General features: G+C 39.6%; 1 protein-coding gene across 1 annotated transcript; it reads right to left on the bottom strand.

The window, feature by feature from the left end:
* Positions 1–1,581: 1,581 nt before the first annotated feature.
* Positions 1,582–18,028, bottom strand: LOC308142103 (isthmin-2-like). The gene is made up of 6 exons (XM_080512418.1): positions 17,679–18,028; positions 12,341–12,589; positions 7,046–7,346; positions 6,092–6,223; positions 4,163–4,231; positions 1,582–2,645 (listed from the first exon to the last, which is right to left on the bottom strand). The coding sequence occupies exons 1-6, from the start codon at positions 17,802–17,804 to the stop codon at positions 2,128–2,130; spliced, it is 1,395 nt and encodes a 464-aa protein (XP_080368544.1). The 5' UTR covers positions 17,805–18,028; the 3' UTR covers positions 1,582–2,127.
* Positions 18,029–19,715: the final 1,687 nt, after the last annotated feature.

Below are 19,715 nucleotides of genomic sequence, written 5' to 3'. Positions count from 1 at the left end.
AGTCACATTTCATCAAAGTTTTGTCCTGTTTAACAATCAAGACAACCAGGGTATTGCTTGCTTTACTGATGTGTTGATTTGACTCATGGGCCCAGTTATGGAGCAGCTGCCGTGTGGCTAAACTGCCCTGAAGTAGCTTCACTTTTTCCCAGTAAAGTTACCCTCTGGCAGCTTTTTTAATGCATTAGCATATTTTGTCTTGTTGTGTCTTTGGTACATTATGTTCGCCAAACAAAATGTATTAATGGTTCCTTTACTTGCCTGTGTAACCATTGCAGAGGTCAAAGCTTTGATATGTTCATAGATGATTTATATACATGCATCACAATGATGCCGTCACCCTGACCTATATTTCCATACACATCAATGTGGGCCATATAGAATATGGCCTTGGGCCATGATGGGCCCAGAAACTAGACTTTGGACACGCTTGACCATCATGCCAGCTGTCTCTGTCACCTTCATCAGACGGTGATGGACAATAAAACGTGTCTGTTCAGCGGCTCCCTTTTCCAGGGGTCACCAAAGCAAGTTGTTACAACTTGCACTGGAGACTTGACTCGTTTTAAAATTAAGGAGACACAGTAAGAATCCACTAGTTAAACCCTAACTGTCCTACTTGGAAAGTGCCTGAGTATTCCTGGAGCATCGTGGTCCATCTGGAAGAAATAACACAACTTTTATTGGAAATGCCAAGCCAATACTTTAAGAGCTGATGATTGTGGATGAGAGTTTTCTGCCAAAAACTAAAATATGACTACAAGACTCTTTTTTGGAAATATAAATAAATAAATAACAAGAATCTGAATTTTTGGCCTTTGAAAACATTTATCCCACATAATCAGCTGTAATTTAGATTCAGTGTTTGTCCTGCAGGTTGTTAGCTCTGTCTTTTACAGTAAGACATATTTACCCCCCTTTCGACAGAGATCATTTTATACAGGTCCATTTCTATCACTGTGTGGTTGTAAAATGTTATTTTGAATAAAAGTATACTAAAGAATGTCCCAAGAATATACTGGGAATACAAGTTATCCTGTTGAGAATATTTTATGGATACATATACAGAAATTCCAGTTGTCGACCTATGATAAGGTCCTGATTATAGCAACTATTAAGTCTTTCCAACAAAAGGCTTTTCCCCCAGTCACAATACATGTAAATGTATCTATATCCTATTGGGTTTACCCAATTCGTATGATTTTAAGACATTTGTGAAGCTATCCCCCCCCAGATGTTCTGAAGTGAAGACAAATTGCTTCAAATGATCAGATGTTAATTTGGAGACTTGAATGTAAATAACCTGAATGTTCCCTGAAGTCGCAACGACCTTAACCCTGTACTACTCAGATACAAAAAGGTGATTTAAATTACATGTTTAGACATTAATGTTACTCTTAATTGTGACAGACAGTGGTTAGTGTTCTAACATGTAAATGACACATTTTAGGAGTTTATGAACTATATAGATATACAATAATTATATTCTACTCAGCCATATTTACATAAATCCATCCAAAAGTGGGAATTTCAAGAGTTTCTTTCCAATGAAAGTTGTGGTCCTTACAAACAAGGAGACAATTTATAGTCCAATGGTCTGTTTGATTTTATTCATCATTTAGCAGCTCGGTATGACTTTCTTTTCAGGAATCATTAAAAAAAAAGTTCATAGGCCAATAAATATGCTCATTCTGTTTACACAAATAAAAACACACACACACATACTGTACACACAACTGTGATTGCCATCCAACACTTTCACTTCAGTCCATGACATCCAGACAGAGTAGCAGCAACAAACAGGGATCAGCTGAGTATAAAACATTTGTCAACATACGTCTTTATTATCACCTTCTCCAGCTCTCCAGGTAAGTATAAAAAAAAAAAGCTTCCCCAATCACATTTGTTATCCATCAATTTTCTGTGTAAGTTATAAAAGGTTTGTCTCTGTTTTTAAGCCACAGTAATTTAGTTGATGTAGAAGACCAATGGTGTTTCAACAGTAAAGGTCCAGCTGAGTCTCATCTGGAGGATTGAGGCCAGAAGAGTGGCGATTTCGACGACCAGCCACCTTGTACACTTCCTGTCAGTCTTCCCCTTTTGTTGTGACTACACAATCTCACAATGTCAGTATTCCCTGGCCTCTTGAAGCTCCACCTGAAACACTTGGTCGGTGGGGTTTTCACTGCAGTCCAGTCCATTATTGGGCGGCCGTATCGAATGAAAACGACTCCAGTCTCCTTTGCACAGGATCCAAGGCAGAACATCCACCTTATAGTGCAGCTCTGGAGAAAACTCCGTACTGATCAAATTAGGGGCTCCGGCTCCCTTTCCTCTAGTGATCAATTTCAACTGATCGTCATAGCAACAGTGCTGCGCTGCCAATGTCGTGCTGTCATATGATAGCATTGACCGGATGCAAAACCTGGCCGAGGGTTTGTAGATGTCCAGGCGTTCTTTGGGTCCACTTGCATCCTTCCAGCGGTAGGGCTTCATAAGTTTGACGTCTTGGATGTTGACAGCACTGTAGACGACCTCGGAGGGGTAGGAGCAGGGGCAACTGGGCAGCTCGGTGAGGACTTGGTGCAGATACTTCTGGAGGAAGTCATTTTTACAGCTTAGCCACTTTTCACAGCTGTCAACATCTGGTTTGGGGGAGGAGAAGGTTGAAAAGAATGAAACTGAACACTGCAACATCTTTCATGTAACTAGTTTTCTTGTCTGCGATTATCTTCATTTAATGTAAAACCATAAATGTATACAGGGTTTGATTTCTGATTCGCTTGTTGGAGCAAGACTTTTCAAAAATTGAAACAAGTACTAAAAAGAATGGGAATTTTTCGCAATATGACCCCCTTTAACAAATAACCATGATTCCCACTTGTGCATCCCAAAGTAGAATATCAAATCATTCACAGTCTGGTTGTTCACTCAATACATACAAATGAACTGATAATAGTTTGTCTGAGGACCTGCTAAGAATACTCATTCAGGAGATTTTAAAGTTTAAAGTTTAAATCTGAATGAATTTTAAATTTCCTTTTCCAACAGACTTCGCCACAAATGGTTGCAGCACACAAGCTAAAAAAAAAAAAAAAAAAAAAGTAGGAAAACCCAAGCTTGGGGTCTGCCTCGTTTTTACATATCAGACTATGACCCCTCCCCCAGTTTGCCCTTATGAACCTCACAAGATCTAAATATTATGAAGACTGTAGCTACATATACAATAAAAAAAGAGAAAAAAATATTTGTGAAGGGAGATGTGTGTTTTGACTCGACTATACAAGCCAAAGCATACAAACAATGTTAAAGCAGATAACCTGCTTTAACATTGTTTGGATAATGTACAATATTCCAACAGCCAACCTGTACACAGAGACAGGATTTCTTTACAATGAGTGGATTTATATGCATTTGATCTGCATCAGTACAACTTGTTTTGGTCTTCATCCTCCAGATAAAGTTATTTCAGTTTAAATGCAGCACAGATGTTGATAGATTTATCGGTTCACTAAGATTTACTCTTTAAGAGGACCAATCTGACCACAATTTGGCTGTCGATTGACTAAAAAGCTAGTCTAGAAGTGCACACTACAAGTCTGTTGATATATTATCACTAAAATTGAAAAGCTTATAGAGCAAAATGCCTATTAAAGAACTTAAATCTTGGCTTCAACCATCAAATATAATAATAAAAAAAAGTGTTCTTTCATTGATGATTTATTTGTCAAGCAAAAAAAAGAAAGAAAACTGAGAAAGTGCCTTGAGAAAAAAAAGTTCTACTCTGCATTTGCTTTCTATTGTTGATGTAGTGTTGAGAAGGAGAATGTCTGACACTGGCTCAAGTTCCCTCTCTGTAGGAGCTTTTGTTATGTTTGCGGAGGAAACAGAACTTTCACATTTTGGCCTGTACTTAGCAGCGGGAGAGCCATAAAATGAAAAGCAGAAAACTATTCAAACATTTCTGGGAGGCAGGTCAGTGTTTGGTTGTGATTCAGTGGCGCAGTGCTCCAGCATGCTGGGCAGGGAGATTTCTAAATATAAAAAACAGGCTCTCGGAGTGTGACTGAGTGTGAAGGATACCAGTAAAGGGAACATAAAGGTCCATATCCTAGCCAGCAACATAAAGAATGACCTTGATGCACACGTACTCCATACTTACTTGAATGCAGAGACTCTGTGCTCCTGGTCGCCTGGAGGGGAGTTTGCTCGGTCACTGCATAACCTGTGTCTGTGGAGAAGGCGGAAGGACGTTGTTGGCAGTTTCTTTATTTTGTCACACAGCCACAAAAACACAACTAATTGAAATATTTTGTCATTCAAAAATATCTGACTGAAAGGAGTGTTAAAATGAATATGAGTGAATTAAAATAAAGAAATATGTATGAAAAGCTAAAAAGGAAATCCATTGAAATATGTAATTCATCACTTCATTTCCTTTCTGTGTGGTGCTTGCTTATTCTCTCTTTGAGTGCTGGGTTTCCTCTGGGAACTCTTTAAATCGACTGAATGCTGGTGTGATGGCCTGTCTCTGTGTTTACCCTGTATGGAATGACTGAATAAGAAACAAGAAAAAAACTGTGACGTGAAGGAGCTGCACCAAATCTCTGAGGGGCTAAAGAAAGAACATGATACAGTGCCAGTAGAAGGATTGTGGTACTGCGTGAGGAAGTCGGGAGTGGCAGAAAAGTATGCAAGAGTGGTGCTGGACATGTATGAGGACAGCGAGACAGTGTTGAATTATGCAGGCAAATGTGTTCAGTGTCAGGGTGGGGTATATAAGAGAATCAGCAGTCTCTGTGGACAGTGAGAGAAGAGGAACCAGAGTGAGTCAAAACTAGACAAAATACATGTGTGTAAATGAGGGGGAGGCAGGTGGAAAAGTGAGGTAGATGATTTAATGTGTAGATTTCTGTCATCCTTCAACAATGGGCAGCACGTAAGAGAGAAGAAAGTATAGGGACGAAGCGTCTGCCCTGATGTGTGAAAAACGAATAGTATCAGCTAAATTAGAACAGACAAGATAAAGCAAGTGAGACCAAGTTGAGATGGTGAGGACAAAGGAGGAGGGGACAAAGTGCATATATTGGATAATATATTGGATAAAGGATGATGGAGATGGAGCTGCGAGGTAGGATTAGAAGCAGAGGATCTCAAAGAAGAATGATGGAGAGCATGATTGGTGTAACGGTAGCGAAGACAGGAAATGTGGTGAACATGAGCTCGACCCCCGAAGGGAGCAGCCGACAGACAAGAGGGTCTGATGGCGGAGCGATATGGACACCAGTCAAGAACACAAACAAAAAAGTAACCAAGGGAAATCGAGAGTTTTGTAGACTATGATGAGAGGTTCAGTGTGGATGAAATAAAAATAAGCGAGTGTACCGAAAATAAATAATTAAACCACTTGGCAATTGAAAGTATGCAAACATTTGAAAGTGGCACGGTCTGAACAGTATTGGCAAACAAATCTACTGAGCAAACTGAAAGTTGACCTTAAAAACACTCTCAGAAGACGTCACAACCCAAAGGAACTTCATTAATACAGTTCACTTTACTTAATTCACCAGAAGTCTTGAACGGTTATGACAGGAATGAGTGTGTGTGTGTGTGTGTGTAATACACACGCACACACACAGCCACAGTGGTGACATACATACTCAGAAAATGCATACCCGGTACTCAGAAAAATCCCATCAGCCCTGAAAAAAGTCTTGCTGTGAGGCAACAGTGCTGATCAGTCCACCCATGTACTGTTGTAAAAAACAATTCAAGTCATGCAACACATACTCACTTTAAGAGAATCCACTTATGATTAATTTGTTTATTTAAGTCTGAATCACTCAAGATTACCAACGGGCAACAGTGATTTGTAAAACTATTTATTGTCATTTATACGGGTGTAATTAATTTCTTTACTATGTACATCTTCACACATTTGCAAAGTGGTTATACACTGCTCCAGTATCCCAACTAGATATTATAGATACTGTTAAATAACAAATCTCAAATATGTACTTGCATCTTCGCATTTGAACACTTTCCAATTGGTTGTTTACCACCACTCAGGTCAGACACTCAGGCTTCTTACCAGCACAGCTCTCCAGATCACACGCACGTGACTCAGTCGCAGTACACGCATAGCCACAAGCTCGGGTACGTTTCTGGGTGCCAAGCCCACAGGTCATACTGCACGGAGCCCAGTCGCTCCACTCCTCATATTCTGAAAAATAGAGCAAAAACATAGACAGTGAAGGGGAGGAGAAGACAGTGGGGAGAAAAAAACAAAACAAAACTACGGAGACATGTATTCGGAGCGCTCTTTAAAGGTAGCCTCGTGAATTCCTTCCTCAGCTGGTGTATGTGTGTTATGCAATTAAGGAGCGACTGAAAAGAGCGGGGTAACAGCGGTATGGGACCTCTGAGACATGCTCCTCTGTGTTTAACCAACGCTTTTCAGGAGGATGGGGGAGTTCAGAAAAACTTCAAAAGGCTGCGGGGGATGTGGGTTGGGGGTTGAGTGAAAGTATTCTTGCAGTGAGGGTAATGATGGCTGTATACGAGCAAACCCTAACCCTGTTTGCACAGCCTTCAAGCGAAGTAAGAGCTGGTTTAAGTGCCAACATTTTCTCAACACCTGGAGCTCAATGCGGCAGCTGAATGCGTGCTCACTATTTCCGCAGTAATATGTTAGAAATAAAACACATTGAATTATATATTACGAGAAATAGACTATTTATAAAGTGGGTCCGTTTCCAGATAACAGAAACACTGACCCCGAGTTTCAAATTCTATCATGATCCAAATGTTGGTTGTGGTTCTTTTTATTTAATAATGATTGAATATTATTCTGTGTTTTGTAAAACAGTGAATTCAAACAATAACACTTAAGCTGTTCATTGCTTTTCAATGGTGAAATGAATGAATTTTTTTTTTTTTTTTTTGTGGCAAGTAGGATTATGGCCCACTATGTCTCCATTTCAAAGCAGCATAATCTTAAATTCTACTGGCTGCAAGAAGATGAGCCGTTTCAGCACTTTCTTACCAAAATTATCCTTAGTGTCCCACTCTTGATTCCAGTGCCGTCCCCAGTCTCCCCCGACCCCGCTCAGAACCGGGTCCTCTGGATCGTAGTGGTAGTCCTCGGTCTGCTCTTCCAGGCTGGCAATTCCCAGACCGTTTCCCATCTGCTCTGGGTACTCCCAGAACAGCGGCCAGAACAGCTTCTTGTGGCTGTTGACCCATTCTGAGGATGATACCGACCAGTCATTGCGCTGGCCCTCCATGGCCAGGTCCATCTCCACTTCTGTCTCGGTGGGTGTGTCCTCTACCACCTCGATGGTAACCTGAAAGAAGCGTGGAAAACCGAATTGTGATGCTCCATTCACCCTTTACTACAGGAATTATGATTTTCAATGGCCTTACATGGTGGGGCTGCCTTTCAGCGGGATCTTTCGGAATAGTTTGACAAACATCATAAAGAGTTTATAGTATTGACTTGGCGTCTCGATTGCCTCGAAATAAATGTGTTTAAGGATCTGTGAGGTATTCTGGAAAATAACGGAATGGTCCAAGGCGGCCTGCCCTCACAACATCCAGGACTTTAAATAAACTGCTGCAACAGTATTTAGTTGCTATTAAATATTTCAAAACTCATCTGGAACTTGATTTTGTCCCAAGTCTCCTCAATTTGCCGTCAGCGGTGACAGAAAGCAGAACTCCTGAAGTGTGTCCCAGTCCCGGTCTTGTGAGACCGCTGCTGGGCCTGTTTTAGAGGTTTTCCAGCTCCGGCACACCTGATTCCAATGAAGAGTTTCTGCAGAGCAGGATGTCTAAAACTCACTGGAAGCTTTGCATGGTGAAGGTCCTCTTGACCAAGGATACACCATTCTGTTCTTTGGTCTTTTCAGGCGATTCATAATTTAGGATGACAAGAACATTTTTAATTTAATTCTTGGAATTACAATATAATAACTTAGAAAAATCACAACTAAAATCTGCAGTGATTACAACTTATTTTTGATTATGGAGAAAAACAAATGTACAAAAGAATAAACTTAAGATCCAGGCCCACACTGTAGTTAAAACAAAAGTATGGACAGCAATAGAGACATTTCACTGCACAAACGTATGCATTATGTAATTTTAGTTGTCCTATAAACTTTTCAAAGAACTTTTTTTTTTTTAAACAGAGCTAAGGATCTTAAAAAAACCATATGTAAATATACCAGCTACCTTTTGAGAACATGTTGTTTACATTTGCATAAACATGATACATTTCTGAACATACAAAAAAAACTATAATCAATAACACTACTCCCATCCAAAAAGCTGACACTTATCTCTACACATGTTATAATAAAGGAAAATTATAATTACAAAGCTGCAGATGGATATACAGTCATCAATGAACTCATAAATGTCAAGAATGGAGTTGAGAACTATCAAAGCCTAGTAGGAGGCTTTATAGAAAACTAGTCATTGGTTTGTCCAAAGACCTCTAAACAACTGCAAAAACCCTAAAGATCGACTCAGCCAAGTCTGGAATTGCAGTCTCAAGGAAGATAATCACCGAGTCCCGAAAAGGAAGACAGATTGACGAATATATTTCGAAAATTATAGTCCTCTTGGAAAAATGAACTGTTTGAATATAGTTGCTTTTGTTTTGATAAAGAAGGGAGCCGCCGATAAAACATAAATCCCCACAGTGAGATGGTGGTGGGAGTATCATGTTGTTCTGATGCTTCTGTGCATTTGGAGCTGGGAGACTCTTCAAGGTGGAAAATAACCATAAAAAGAAAGAAAAGATTTGTGAAGCTTCCTCAAGAATACAATCGGCAGTCAGCAGTAAAATTGGGTCAGAGTCATTATTTAGTCTCCTAACACAACAACGTCCCCAAACATTTCTCAAACACATGTCTGGTGAGGACCTACCTCCAAAAGACCAAAGTGCACGTTATTTACTGGCCTGCACAAAGCCTTGACATAAATCCTGGCGGAAACCTTTTGGGGCAAAAGACTACGGTCCATACCAGAAGACCATTACATCTGGAGAAGCTTGAGAGAGTGCTGGGATTCCTCTGGAGACGTTTGCGAGACCAAATGACTGCAAGCTGTTATCCAGTAAAAGAATATACAAAAGAGCGTTCGCATAAGGGAGTGAAGGTTTTGTCCCTGGGATATTTCTTAAGGCTCTTTGAAGTAATTCTGTTTGTTTGTGCACCATAAATTAAAACAAGGATGTCTGGAAAAGCTGAGTTGAAATGTCCTTGCTCCGCTTCTCTGCGCTTTCTATAGTTGAATGAGAGTCACGTCGATTTACTGATGTGGTTCACGTCAATACCTCAACAAGAATCAAGACTGCAAATGATTTTAATGTGTTACAGGACGTGGGTTATCCGTTTTTTCTGATCTAATCTGTAGAATAAACAGCAGGTACAAAGATTAATGTTAGTAACAAGGATCAAACATGCTCCACGATCTCTCTGGGATTCTCAAATTAACAAATAAAACTCTTGGGATTATGTGATTTTACCGTGACGATCACACATAATGATACCAAAACACTTGTCTGAGTCATTAAAGCCTTTTATGTATGTGAGACGAAGAGAAAAGGCGATAAGAGATTAGTTCAAGACAAACCTGCAGACTTACAAAAGCACCGACAAGCTTATTTCCAAATGGAGTGACGATAACATGATGAGTGCCAGCAAGCTCGAACAGATGAATGAGGAGCCAAGAGAAAGACAGCATGTTTTAAGTGTGTTACAACTGTGGTCTAAAAGGTCCACACATGACAGGAATGTGAAGTGTGTCCAGAAGAGAGACAGCGGTTCAGACCTTTACAACATTTCCACCCAGAGATGCAATTTTCAAGACAAAAGATGAAGAACAACAACAAGAAACAAGCAGCTGATATTGAAGATCATACATTTGGATTGAAGATAGGTCATTTGAATGGATGGATGGAATTAGCAGTAATGCAATAAATTAGTCTATCATCCAGCTAAAACAAAATAGTGCAGATAGTGCAATTTTGCCCTTATACATTTCAAACTGAATAAAATGCGACAAATTTAAATGCTGAAGGTTTTGTCTTTCTCTTGAGCAGGATACAAGCCAAACAGATTGAGCTGTTTTTTTTTTTCTTGTGTCGTACAAGTTTTCACTGCATAAAAGTTCAGAAGCAAAGCTTCACAAGGCTCCTTATGTTCTCCTGTTCCCCGACTTCACATGTTGGTTTAATCTTTCAGACGTGATGTGGGAATAGATGGCCCTACAATAACTCCGTCTTTTTTTTTATTCCAAAATCAGATAATGGAACTCTAGCTTTATGAAAGAACAGCATTGTGCAGGAGAAGACTCAGAATATGATAAAGAATGTAATGGAATGGAAAGATGTGATGATAGTTTGTTTTGACAAACTCCATGCTGCGCTCTTGTAAACAGCATGCACACACATAGACACACGCACGCATACACAGTTTCATGTTTCTGTCCCCTCCTTGTATCGTCCTGCAGGTATCTGTTGTTTCAGAACTGCATGTTTCCACTCTGTAACGCCAGTATGCTCTCAGTTTCTTATGCTTCCGTCCCTGTTCACCTTTCACTCTGAACACCAGTAACGGTTGATGTAGAATAATGGCCACCTTTGAATCTGTTCTGTTGGAAGTTTCATTAACGAATTTGTCCTTTTCACAGCTTCTCATAAGGTTTTTTTGGGTTGTTTCTTTTTAATACTTTGTCTTCTTTTTTTGTTTAACAACAAAAACTTTTATGCACCTTATTAGCACAGTGTGAAATAAAGATTGAATTCAGCCAGAAATTTCTTAAAATAAGCATAAAAAGCTTGAATGCTGTCCATTCTACCTTTCAAAAATGAATGAAGCTTCAGCTTCAGCAAAGTGTCCTGATGGTGACAGCCTGTTAGGCAGCACGAGTAAAGTTACTACTCGCATGTGCTGCCTGTGCACGACTGCGCTGCGGATGAATTATTGGTATCAAGTATCCCTCCCATAAATTGTTATTCTCAGCTTGCATGTTTGAACATGGTTAAGGCGTTAGTACTGTTAGCATTAACATGCTGCAATGGTGACATCACCAAAGCACACAGCTCACAGTGGCGCAAACATTCCTGCATATTGAGATTAAAAAAAACAAACAAAAAAAAAACATAAAAAGCATTACGTTGTTTTAGTTGCCACATGAATAACAAAAAGATTGTGATGTCAAACAAAAATGTTATCATTCATAAATATTTAATATGGTCATTATTTAAATCTAAATTCATTCTTTTCTGTGATTAGTACTAGTCAACGTGTTACGCATCTGTAAGCGCTCAAGAAATGTACCAAATTCCACACATAATGAGGGCAGATAATGGACAGAAGACTCCATTCATATCTGTCTGTGAATTTAACGTTGAGCATATTTGGACCTTATCAGGACATTTAAGTAGTTGTAACTGCTGCTGGGAAGAACCGACCAACAGGAGCACGAAGACACGCCATTAAGTTTGATTATTTTATGAACTAGTAATAAAGTGAACAACATAGAGAAACTTTCATTTACTTATTTTTGACATTACGCCTCTGAAAGACCTCTGTTTATCGCTTTGTTTTCTTCCTTTTCTTGCTCCAATGGTTTGTGTCTGTGTGTGTATTCAGTCAAGAAATAATGGTCGCTCAAAAAGAAGTGTTAACGGGTAATAAAATAGCATTAATTAATTGACGTGGTAATGTGATATCGTGTTAATGTCCACAGCCCTTTAAATTAAATTCATGTCCCCCCCCCCCTCCATCTGCTCATCTAGGCTTCTGTTTTTCCAACCAACGAGAGTGACTTTTTATTAATAGAGGTTTTTTAGTTTTTTTTAACTGTCTATTAGACAGCACTGCAGATTCATGGTGAAAAAATACCCTTTGTCCTTTTAATATTTGGCTCTCATCTGTTTTAGATTTTCACTTGTTCCCTCTTTTTCTTTTGCTCTTGATTCTTTTACACCCTGTGCAGATGTCTGAGGTTCACGAACGAATTTGAGCACCCCGCTGTTCAAAGGTCTTGCGTAAGGTAACCCAAGACGTTGCTCTGACTCAAACCAGCTGTACAAAACGGGACGTATGGGGCATGAAAGAGATACGCGGTGTAGAGGAATGAAACTGAAGTGGGAGGGAGATGACTCAAATACACTCCGCCTCCCACTGATCACCAGTTTAATCTGGAACACCTGTGCTGATGCAGTGATGAAATGAACAAATCATCCCAGTGACATCCGACCTGATCGTGAAGAAAGTCAAGGGATGGGAGAGAACCGTTTTCTTCCAGCATTCGCACTGCCTACCTGAATGTTTGGGTTCTGCGAACCGACGTCTGCATTGGCAAGCTCTGGAAAGTTCCTGAGATCCAGGACGAAGGTCTCGGGATCCTCTTTGGGTTCGGGACCGGGGAGCCGGCCCTGGTAATGGTGCTGAGACCAGTCGTGTCTGGACCTGGGAGAAGACAGACCCGAGGGAAGAGTTGGCACCAGATTCTCTCGCTGGAGTTGTTGGAGATCCTGGTGATCGTCGCCATTGGCATTTTCTGTTATGAACTGAGAGGAAGAGGGCAGTGATTATGGTTGATGTTGTACATATTAGACAAGAAAACTATTGGAGTTCGAAGAAACTGCAGAATTCTGTAATATTTCTTCATGATAATGATATATTGTAAGTCATGGATTAACTGGAATTTTAAACAATGAGCCTGCACTGTAATGTAGTGGTTAGCACTCTCACCTCACAGTAAAAAAAACAAAAAAACCTTGGTTCAACTCTGGGCTTGAGGATTGATTTAGCATGTTCTCCATATGCATAAGTGGGTTTTCATTGAATTTCTTAGCACACTCCAAACCATGCTTTGGAGGTTCCACCAGAATGACTCTAAATTAATGTGCAGTGGGACAGCAATAACAACCATTTGTCTCAATCAAAGGTTACTGAAGCAATATATATATATATATATATATATATATATATATATATATATTAAATCTCGGTTCTTCAAAGCAATATTGAATTGTTCATTCATTTTGTATCACTAGCTGTTACTTGTCTTGTTGATTTTCCACAAATGACAATTCTGTAGACATGTGGTTTGTTGAGACTATATAACGTCCATCAAACTATCAATAGAGTGGCACTCATCATTAATTTATTCAAAAACAAAAAAAAAGCAAAACACCTCCGAGTTCTGTTCTTGCAGCATAACAAAACGCTAGAAAAGGTTGAGTTTATCCAGCAGCTGCTATTTTTGGCTAAATTAAGCATGGACGTGTGAGGCTACGTTAAGGAAAATGCAGGAAACAATTACAATGGACACGTCAGACATCTGTTCGCCGACTACTCGGCACACTGTGTTATTTGAGAAGAGAATTATCACCTTTCTTATAACTCCAACTGAAATTCCAGTTATTCAAAATATGCCAAAGTGTTGAGGCAGGAGCCAATTTAAAGATTAGGAGCGAAGGGCTGGATGTCATGATGATTCAATTAAATGTATGATGATGTGGAATACAGCAGAATGGATTTCCCCATCTGTCTGCCAGGTTCACAAAGTTTTGGTCAAACATTTTTTGTCAAGGAAAACATTACCGTTCTCCTGTGGCGATAAGCACGCGTATATCTCAAAATAAATATTTAAAACTTCCTGGTCAGGGCTTTCTGATCTCTCCACAAGAGATTTGAGGGTTTATTTAGCATTTCAAAGACCGTCTGAAGAGCTTAGAATGTTTGTTGCTACTGAATTTGGGATGGTTAGTGACCATTTTCACATGTGATCCTTTTCAAAATGGGCAAAAATACCCACAATCACATCTCTCACAGCCAATGAGCTGCTTGTTGAAAGTCGAAGTCTGTCCTGGTTTTCGCTCTGCCCGAAGAGCTCTGCTAAAGAATAGAGCTTTATGGACTTTTTCAAGAATTAGATGGACTTTTTGAAGACCATGGTTCCGAAGGACGTAATCAGAACTAGATGCTCCTGAACCTTTAAGACCAAGTCCAAACCCTGAAGTCATATTCTGACGTAATGATGAGGTACAGCCATTAAAATGTACTCTTGTCTTCATACAAAGTCAACTGGGATCGGCTCTATGACCCTGCGACTGTGAATTGGATCAAGTGACAGAGAAGATGGATGAGCAGATGGTTGAATCTTCAATGTCCCCTGACCAGAGAGATCGTCGATGCTGCTGTCACAATAAAATGGAGTTGTGCATCTAAATTAGTTCTTTATTGTTCATTCGATTGGACCGGGTTTGATAGATTGACGTGGGACTGGATGAAGTGAAGCTTCTACTGGGTCGAAAGTGTGCAGGACCACCTCAGACCACTTCACGGCGCCCCTCACTGAAAAATCGGGGGACACGATTGCCACACTGTGAATAGCTGCACTGAGGTGAGAATGGCCGGCCACCATTGGGTTAGGAGGTTGTGCGGGACAGGAGTAACCTCCTTGGCATGCAGCGAACCTGCCGCGGCCTTTCTGTGTGAATTTGCACGTTCTCTCTTTGCCTGTGAAGGTTTTTAAAAGGGTGATGTAATAAAACAAGCATGTTAGGTGACTCCAAATGGCCTCTTGGAGTGAGAGTGCTTGTGATTGTCTTGAGTCTTAGTCCCATGATAGGCTGGAGGACATCGACTTTATTTAATGCATCGCCATCTCGTGTATTTTTAAGCTTCCTGTGACCCCAGTAAGAATATCGTGGACACGTCGCCTAGGAACCTTTGAGAATCTTTACACAAAAACCACAGGAAGCACCTCTCCTAATATACATCTTATAACCCTGCAGGTTCATCATTGCTCTCATCAGGGTGTGGGACATTTGAGAACTGCTCCTCTTTCACAGAATAGCACACAACTTAAATTTGAACTGGCTTAAGTATTTGACGCCTTTCTCAAAATGTCGCTTCAGTTTCAACATGACACTTATGAGAGAGTAACTGCTGTGAGGATTATTTTGTGAAGGACAGATGCACTTCTTCCTCCATTTTTTTTCTCCTGCCGACAATGTCCTCTATTAACGGCACTTAATACCATCCAGACAGATGAGACCCTGGATTGTTTGAGCAGCTCGAAGCCTCCATCAGACAAGAATGAGACAACATTTCTCAATGACAACTGGTCTCTTCACTTTGTGAGAGGAGAAGGGGGATGCTACTCAACAGGCCCACATACCACTGTGTCCAAAAAAGAGGTTTGTCTGCAAACAAAATTACAAGATAGAAAACGATCATTTTGAGTCAGATGTACGTTGGGTCACACATTGCTTTAATTTTTGTGGTTTGAATAAACAGTTTGTGTGCAGGCGTAACCTCATGTGTGCACACTGGTGCGGCTTTATCTATTAAGTTTCTGCAAACAAAATATGGATTTGTGAAACTCGCAAATCAATTGAATGTAGGCTTTAATTACATTCTAATCGTTGCCTTAAATTTGTGATTTACTGAGACAATAGTTAAATTAGCACAACAAAAAACAAAACAACATTACACACTGGTATTGATTAACACGCAAGCTTGAATGGCTTGTAAATTGAAGGCTTGTTTGCCTGGAAAACTTCAAATTTACTGAATGGTCATTTGGAAAACAAGAAAAGCATTGAAGCTTACTGCCATTTTGCAATCACATTATGAATTATTAAGCACTTTTACTGATTGATATAAAGTGACAATTTTTAGTTCATTTCCCATTTCACACTAAAAAAAATGCTGGAAGTTGTTTTCCTTTAACCCCACCTCCCTTTTTTTTGTTTTAAAGTTACAAACCAGATAAGATTACAATTCATACATTGACACACCATCGAAGTGAGAAACTCTGACGTTAAAAAAAGATTAGTGACCAAGTCAGACAGCCAGCGACTACAGTAACTTACACTGGACTGCGTGCGTGAGGAGAGGGAATGAGAGTCACTGCTATGATGGGAATGACTGCGGACAGAGGAGACGTTCAAGGTTTAAATAAAATGGTACAGTCCATCTCAGGGGTGTGTAAAAAAAGCACGACATAATTATTCCAGGCGAGCATATGTGTAGCAGATCGGAAAATGTATATCGGTTAGGGTTAGATATAGAAGATTTAACCGTCCAAGACTGTTGTTTTTCCCTCCTTTGGTGGGAATAAAGGCTCAAGTTCAGAACCCCTCAATCTCCCCTGGAAGTTCTCCATGTAGGCTCTATGTAAGAGGGCACTGTCATCCTAGAAGAGCACTGGCCCATCAGAGAGAAATGTTTAATCAGTGGATCAAGGTAACAACTCTACCCAAACCATGTCAGCTAAATTCCCTCCAATTTCCCCAAACCACTCCATTTCTTCGACTTCATTTCCTCGATGTTTCTCACACATGAATATGCCGAGTCGTGGAGAATGTGATGAAGGAGGTGACCTCCATGTGATGTATCACTTTTGTTCAACACTCTGTATACCAATGTCTTGGGTTTGATATTAACTGTTTTTACTCTTTCAATGCAGCACATGATTTTGTGGTGCAAACTTGTATCATTGCAAGACCAAACAGTTAACATCAGGAGTGCTTGTGTGTTGCATTCATCATATTTAAGGTTACACTGGTTGATTTTGGTTTTGTTATTGGTTTCATTTGGCTTCAGAGTTTGATGAAATGATACTTGCTTAACTGCATTGTGCAATGTGACGCTTCCACTCTGATTTGTTTCTGGATTTATTCAATTTTCTATTTCTTTTGGATACATACACACACAACTGAAAAAGTCAAATTAACCACATGCATAGAAATGAGTGAGACGCATACATTCAATCTTTTTAAATTCAGAGTAGGAGTCCTATTTGATGTTAAGCCTGCATTTTTTTTTTACACTTGTGTACATTCCCATTAACGCGGTTTAATCGTTCATCCCAAGTATGTCAAAACTTGTTTTCTCTGGGAGTCATATGTAAAAACAAACTTACAAGAATGAAATGTATTATTGGCATTGTTTTGTTGAGAGCCTTACTCAGAAATGCTAGAGCTTGTTCTGAAAATAGTTGCTGGTTTCATTATGAGCAACATGATATCAAAATCTAATTATTTTAAACGTTTTTGGTCAAGATGTCCTTCTTATTACGGTATTACTACTGTATTAATACAGTGAAGTGTAACTCCCATGTTTGGGCCATGCTACATGATATTTTTAGAACTTGCTGTTGGCCAATAAAACAATATACCTTGGGCTGGGTCACCTCCTTCATCTACTTTTTAGATCGCTTTAAGGCTTTGCCTGCACTGAGGTCTATGCACCTGTCAACAACAATACCAATATGACACTTGAATTTAGATTAAACCAGAGAAACTCTCTTTTGCTTATAATGGAGTGATCTTTATATGCTGATGAGAGCTGATTTTATGCACCAGCATTTGGCTTTACTGTAATGTTTTGGCACATCAGAGAGATAAGAGATGGGCTCCATGGAAAAAAAACGATCTTTGATCATTATCTTTGATGCATTTATACAAAAAAACCCACTTTTAAATGAATTGCATTATAAACAAGAAGTGTTAGCACTGATATTATAAACCGTATCAATACAAGTGAAATTAACTAGTTTATATGTCTTTGAACCACATGACTGAACCGTACTTGTAAATAAAAGTTGCACTCTCTTTGTGCCAGGGCAGCGCAGGACTTTACCTCAGAAATGGACGCTGCAGCGTCTTTGCCCTCATTTCTCTCGGAGTTTGCAGGAAATCCGCTGACTGACAGCGGCAATACGGTGAGTGCCAGCCACCACAGATGCCACACTTCTCTCTGATGCATATTCCTCAGGATCCTGCTCCGATAATAATCCTCCCACGGAGACGAGATGCTTCAGCCTATCGGACCGTCTGAATCATAGCGGCCGAACACAAAGCGGCGCGGATGTGCGTAAAGTCCCTGCGTGCGCTTCTCCAGCTCTTCTGTCCTCTAAATAATCCTACTCCTTGACATCCACTCCCCCCTGACAGCCTGTTGATGAGATCATCTCATGCACTTGGAGGATCACGGAATCAGTGTTTGGTGCAGAGGAGCGCAGAGGAAACAGTTTTTACTGGGGAGGGTTGGAGAGTTTGGGGGTCCTCCCGGCTCGGAGGTCCTCCTCCGCCTGCAGCTCAGCCTGAGGTGTTCGCTGTAAAAAAAAAAAAAAAAAAAAACTCCTTCCACTGACGTAAAACAAGGAGGGAAACGACTTTCATCAGAGCGCCATCCTCAGGTCAGAAATAACTCCCTGAGTAATTTATGGCAAAAAAAATTTTTTTATTAATGAATGATATACAAAAATGTTACTGTGTAACGATGTTTAATTTTTATATAGTTTAATAACATGGAGATAGAGTGCTGAAAAAAAAAACGTTCATAAGTTTTAAACAAATATTTAGGATTTTTTTTTTTTTAAAGTGTCAAAATCTGTGTAATTTAAAATAAATAAATAAATAAAATGCTGATACAATTGAAAGTGGCTACGTAAACCTCTGACTTTATAGCCATTTGCTTTTGATACATATATATATATATAGGGACTATTGGGAACAAATTTCAAGTCCACATCAGATGACATTTTTAATTTTCAAGTGGATGCAGCTTTAAAATTGGACGAAGGTGGCAGACAGGTTGAAGTGTCTGGTGTGAGCTTCAGCTAAGTACAGGTGGGTTCACAAAAAGTCTTCAGTATATTAATGGAATGACATTTGTTCCTGAAAGCCATGCAGATGCAACTTGAATGAATTGGCATGTTTATGTATCTCCTCATCACACCAGAACAGCTGACATGTGATTGTCGAGCCACAGTATAAAACCCTTTCAGGTGCACGTGTAGATGAACGGTTGAATGTATTATTGTAGTTATTATAGTTATTAGCACTGCCCCCATTCTCTCTCTCTCTCTCTCTCTCTTGTTCTCTCTCTCTCTCTCACTCCCTCTCTCTCTAAGCTCTAATGTACTACAACAGCTGGCATCCTTTCAACACATGTTAACACACTGAGTGATGAGCCTGCTGTTTTTGTGGCAGCCTATTCTTTCCCTTACGTCCCTCTTATATCTACTTCTTATATCTCTCTCTCTTTTGCTTGGATTTTGCTTGGGTGCACCTTATTTTTGCTTCAGCGCAACAGAAGTCTCCTGGTTCTGTGAAAGATAAGGTAAAGTAAGTGCTGCGATGTCATGCAATTTATTCCATACATTTGAACAAAACTATTAACAAAACCAACTGCAGATTATTTTGTTTCTGTAATGTGAAATGTAAGCCATTAAACATATTGCACTATTTTCAGCCTGTTAACAGACATTTTTAATGTAAAATGTAGTGTGATCCAGCTCTTCCATAAATTATTCATTTAGAAAAGGAACCATGTTTTGATCAGCTGAGTTGTGTTTGTGTGTGTTTTATTGTATCTTTCCATTTGCATCAGTCCATCTGATAAACAGAAGGGGCTACATTGTCTTACATTCTAAATATATCTCTTATCATGCGCCATGTCAATATAATAGTGCAGATTTTTCCACATTGCTTCATTTTCCGGCTTAAGTGAAATGAAATTTTGATTTTGTTTGACTTGATGGCATCACAATAAAAGCACCCTCAATACACAATACCTTGCTGTACAGATATTGCCGCCTGACTCAAACCAATAAAAAAAAAAAAAATCATTCAAAAATCAGTCTCAGACACAGCAATCAGCAAAACGAATGAG

The sequence above is a fragment of the Blennius ocellaris genome (genome assembly GCF_963422515.1).
Source record: "Blennius ocellaris genome assembly, chromosome: 17".
Classification (NCBI taxonomy): domain Eukaryota; kingdom Metazoa; phylum Chordata; class Actinopteri; order Blenniiformes; family Blenniidae; genus Blennius; species Blennius ocellaris.
This window is presented reverse-complemented; position numbering and strand designations above follow the sequence as displayed.

Coding starts and splice junctions, on each gene's coding strand:
- LOC308142103 (XM_080512418.1), bottom strand. CDS start 17,804: ATGCATCAGAGAGAAGTGTGGCATCTGTGGTGGCTGGCACTCACCGTA. Junction 12,590..17,678: donor CTGCAGCGTCCATTTCTGAG/GTAAAGTCCTGC, acceptor TCTTCCTCTCAG/TTCATAACAGAAAATGCCAA. Junction 4,232..6,091: donor TGATCTGGAGAGCTGTGCTG/GTAAGAAGCCTG, acceptor CCTTCTCCACAG/ACACAGGTTATGCAGTGACC.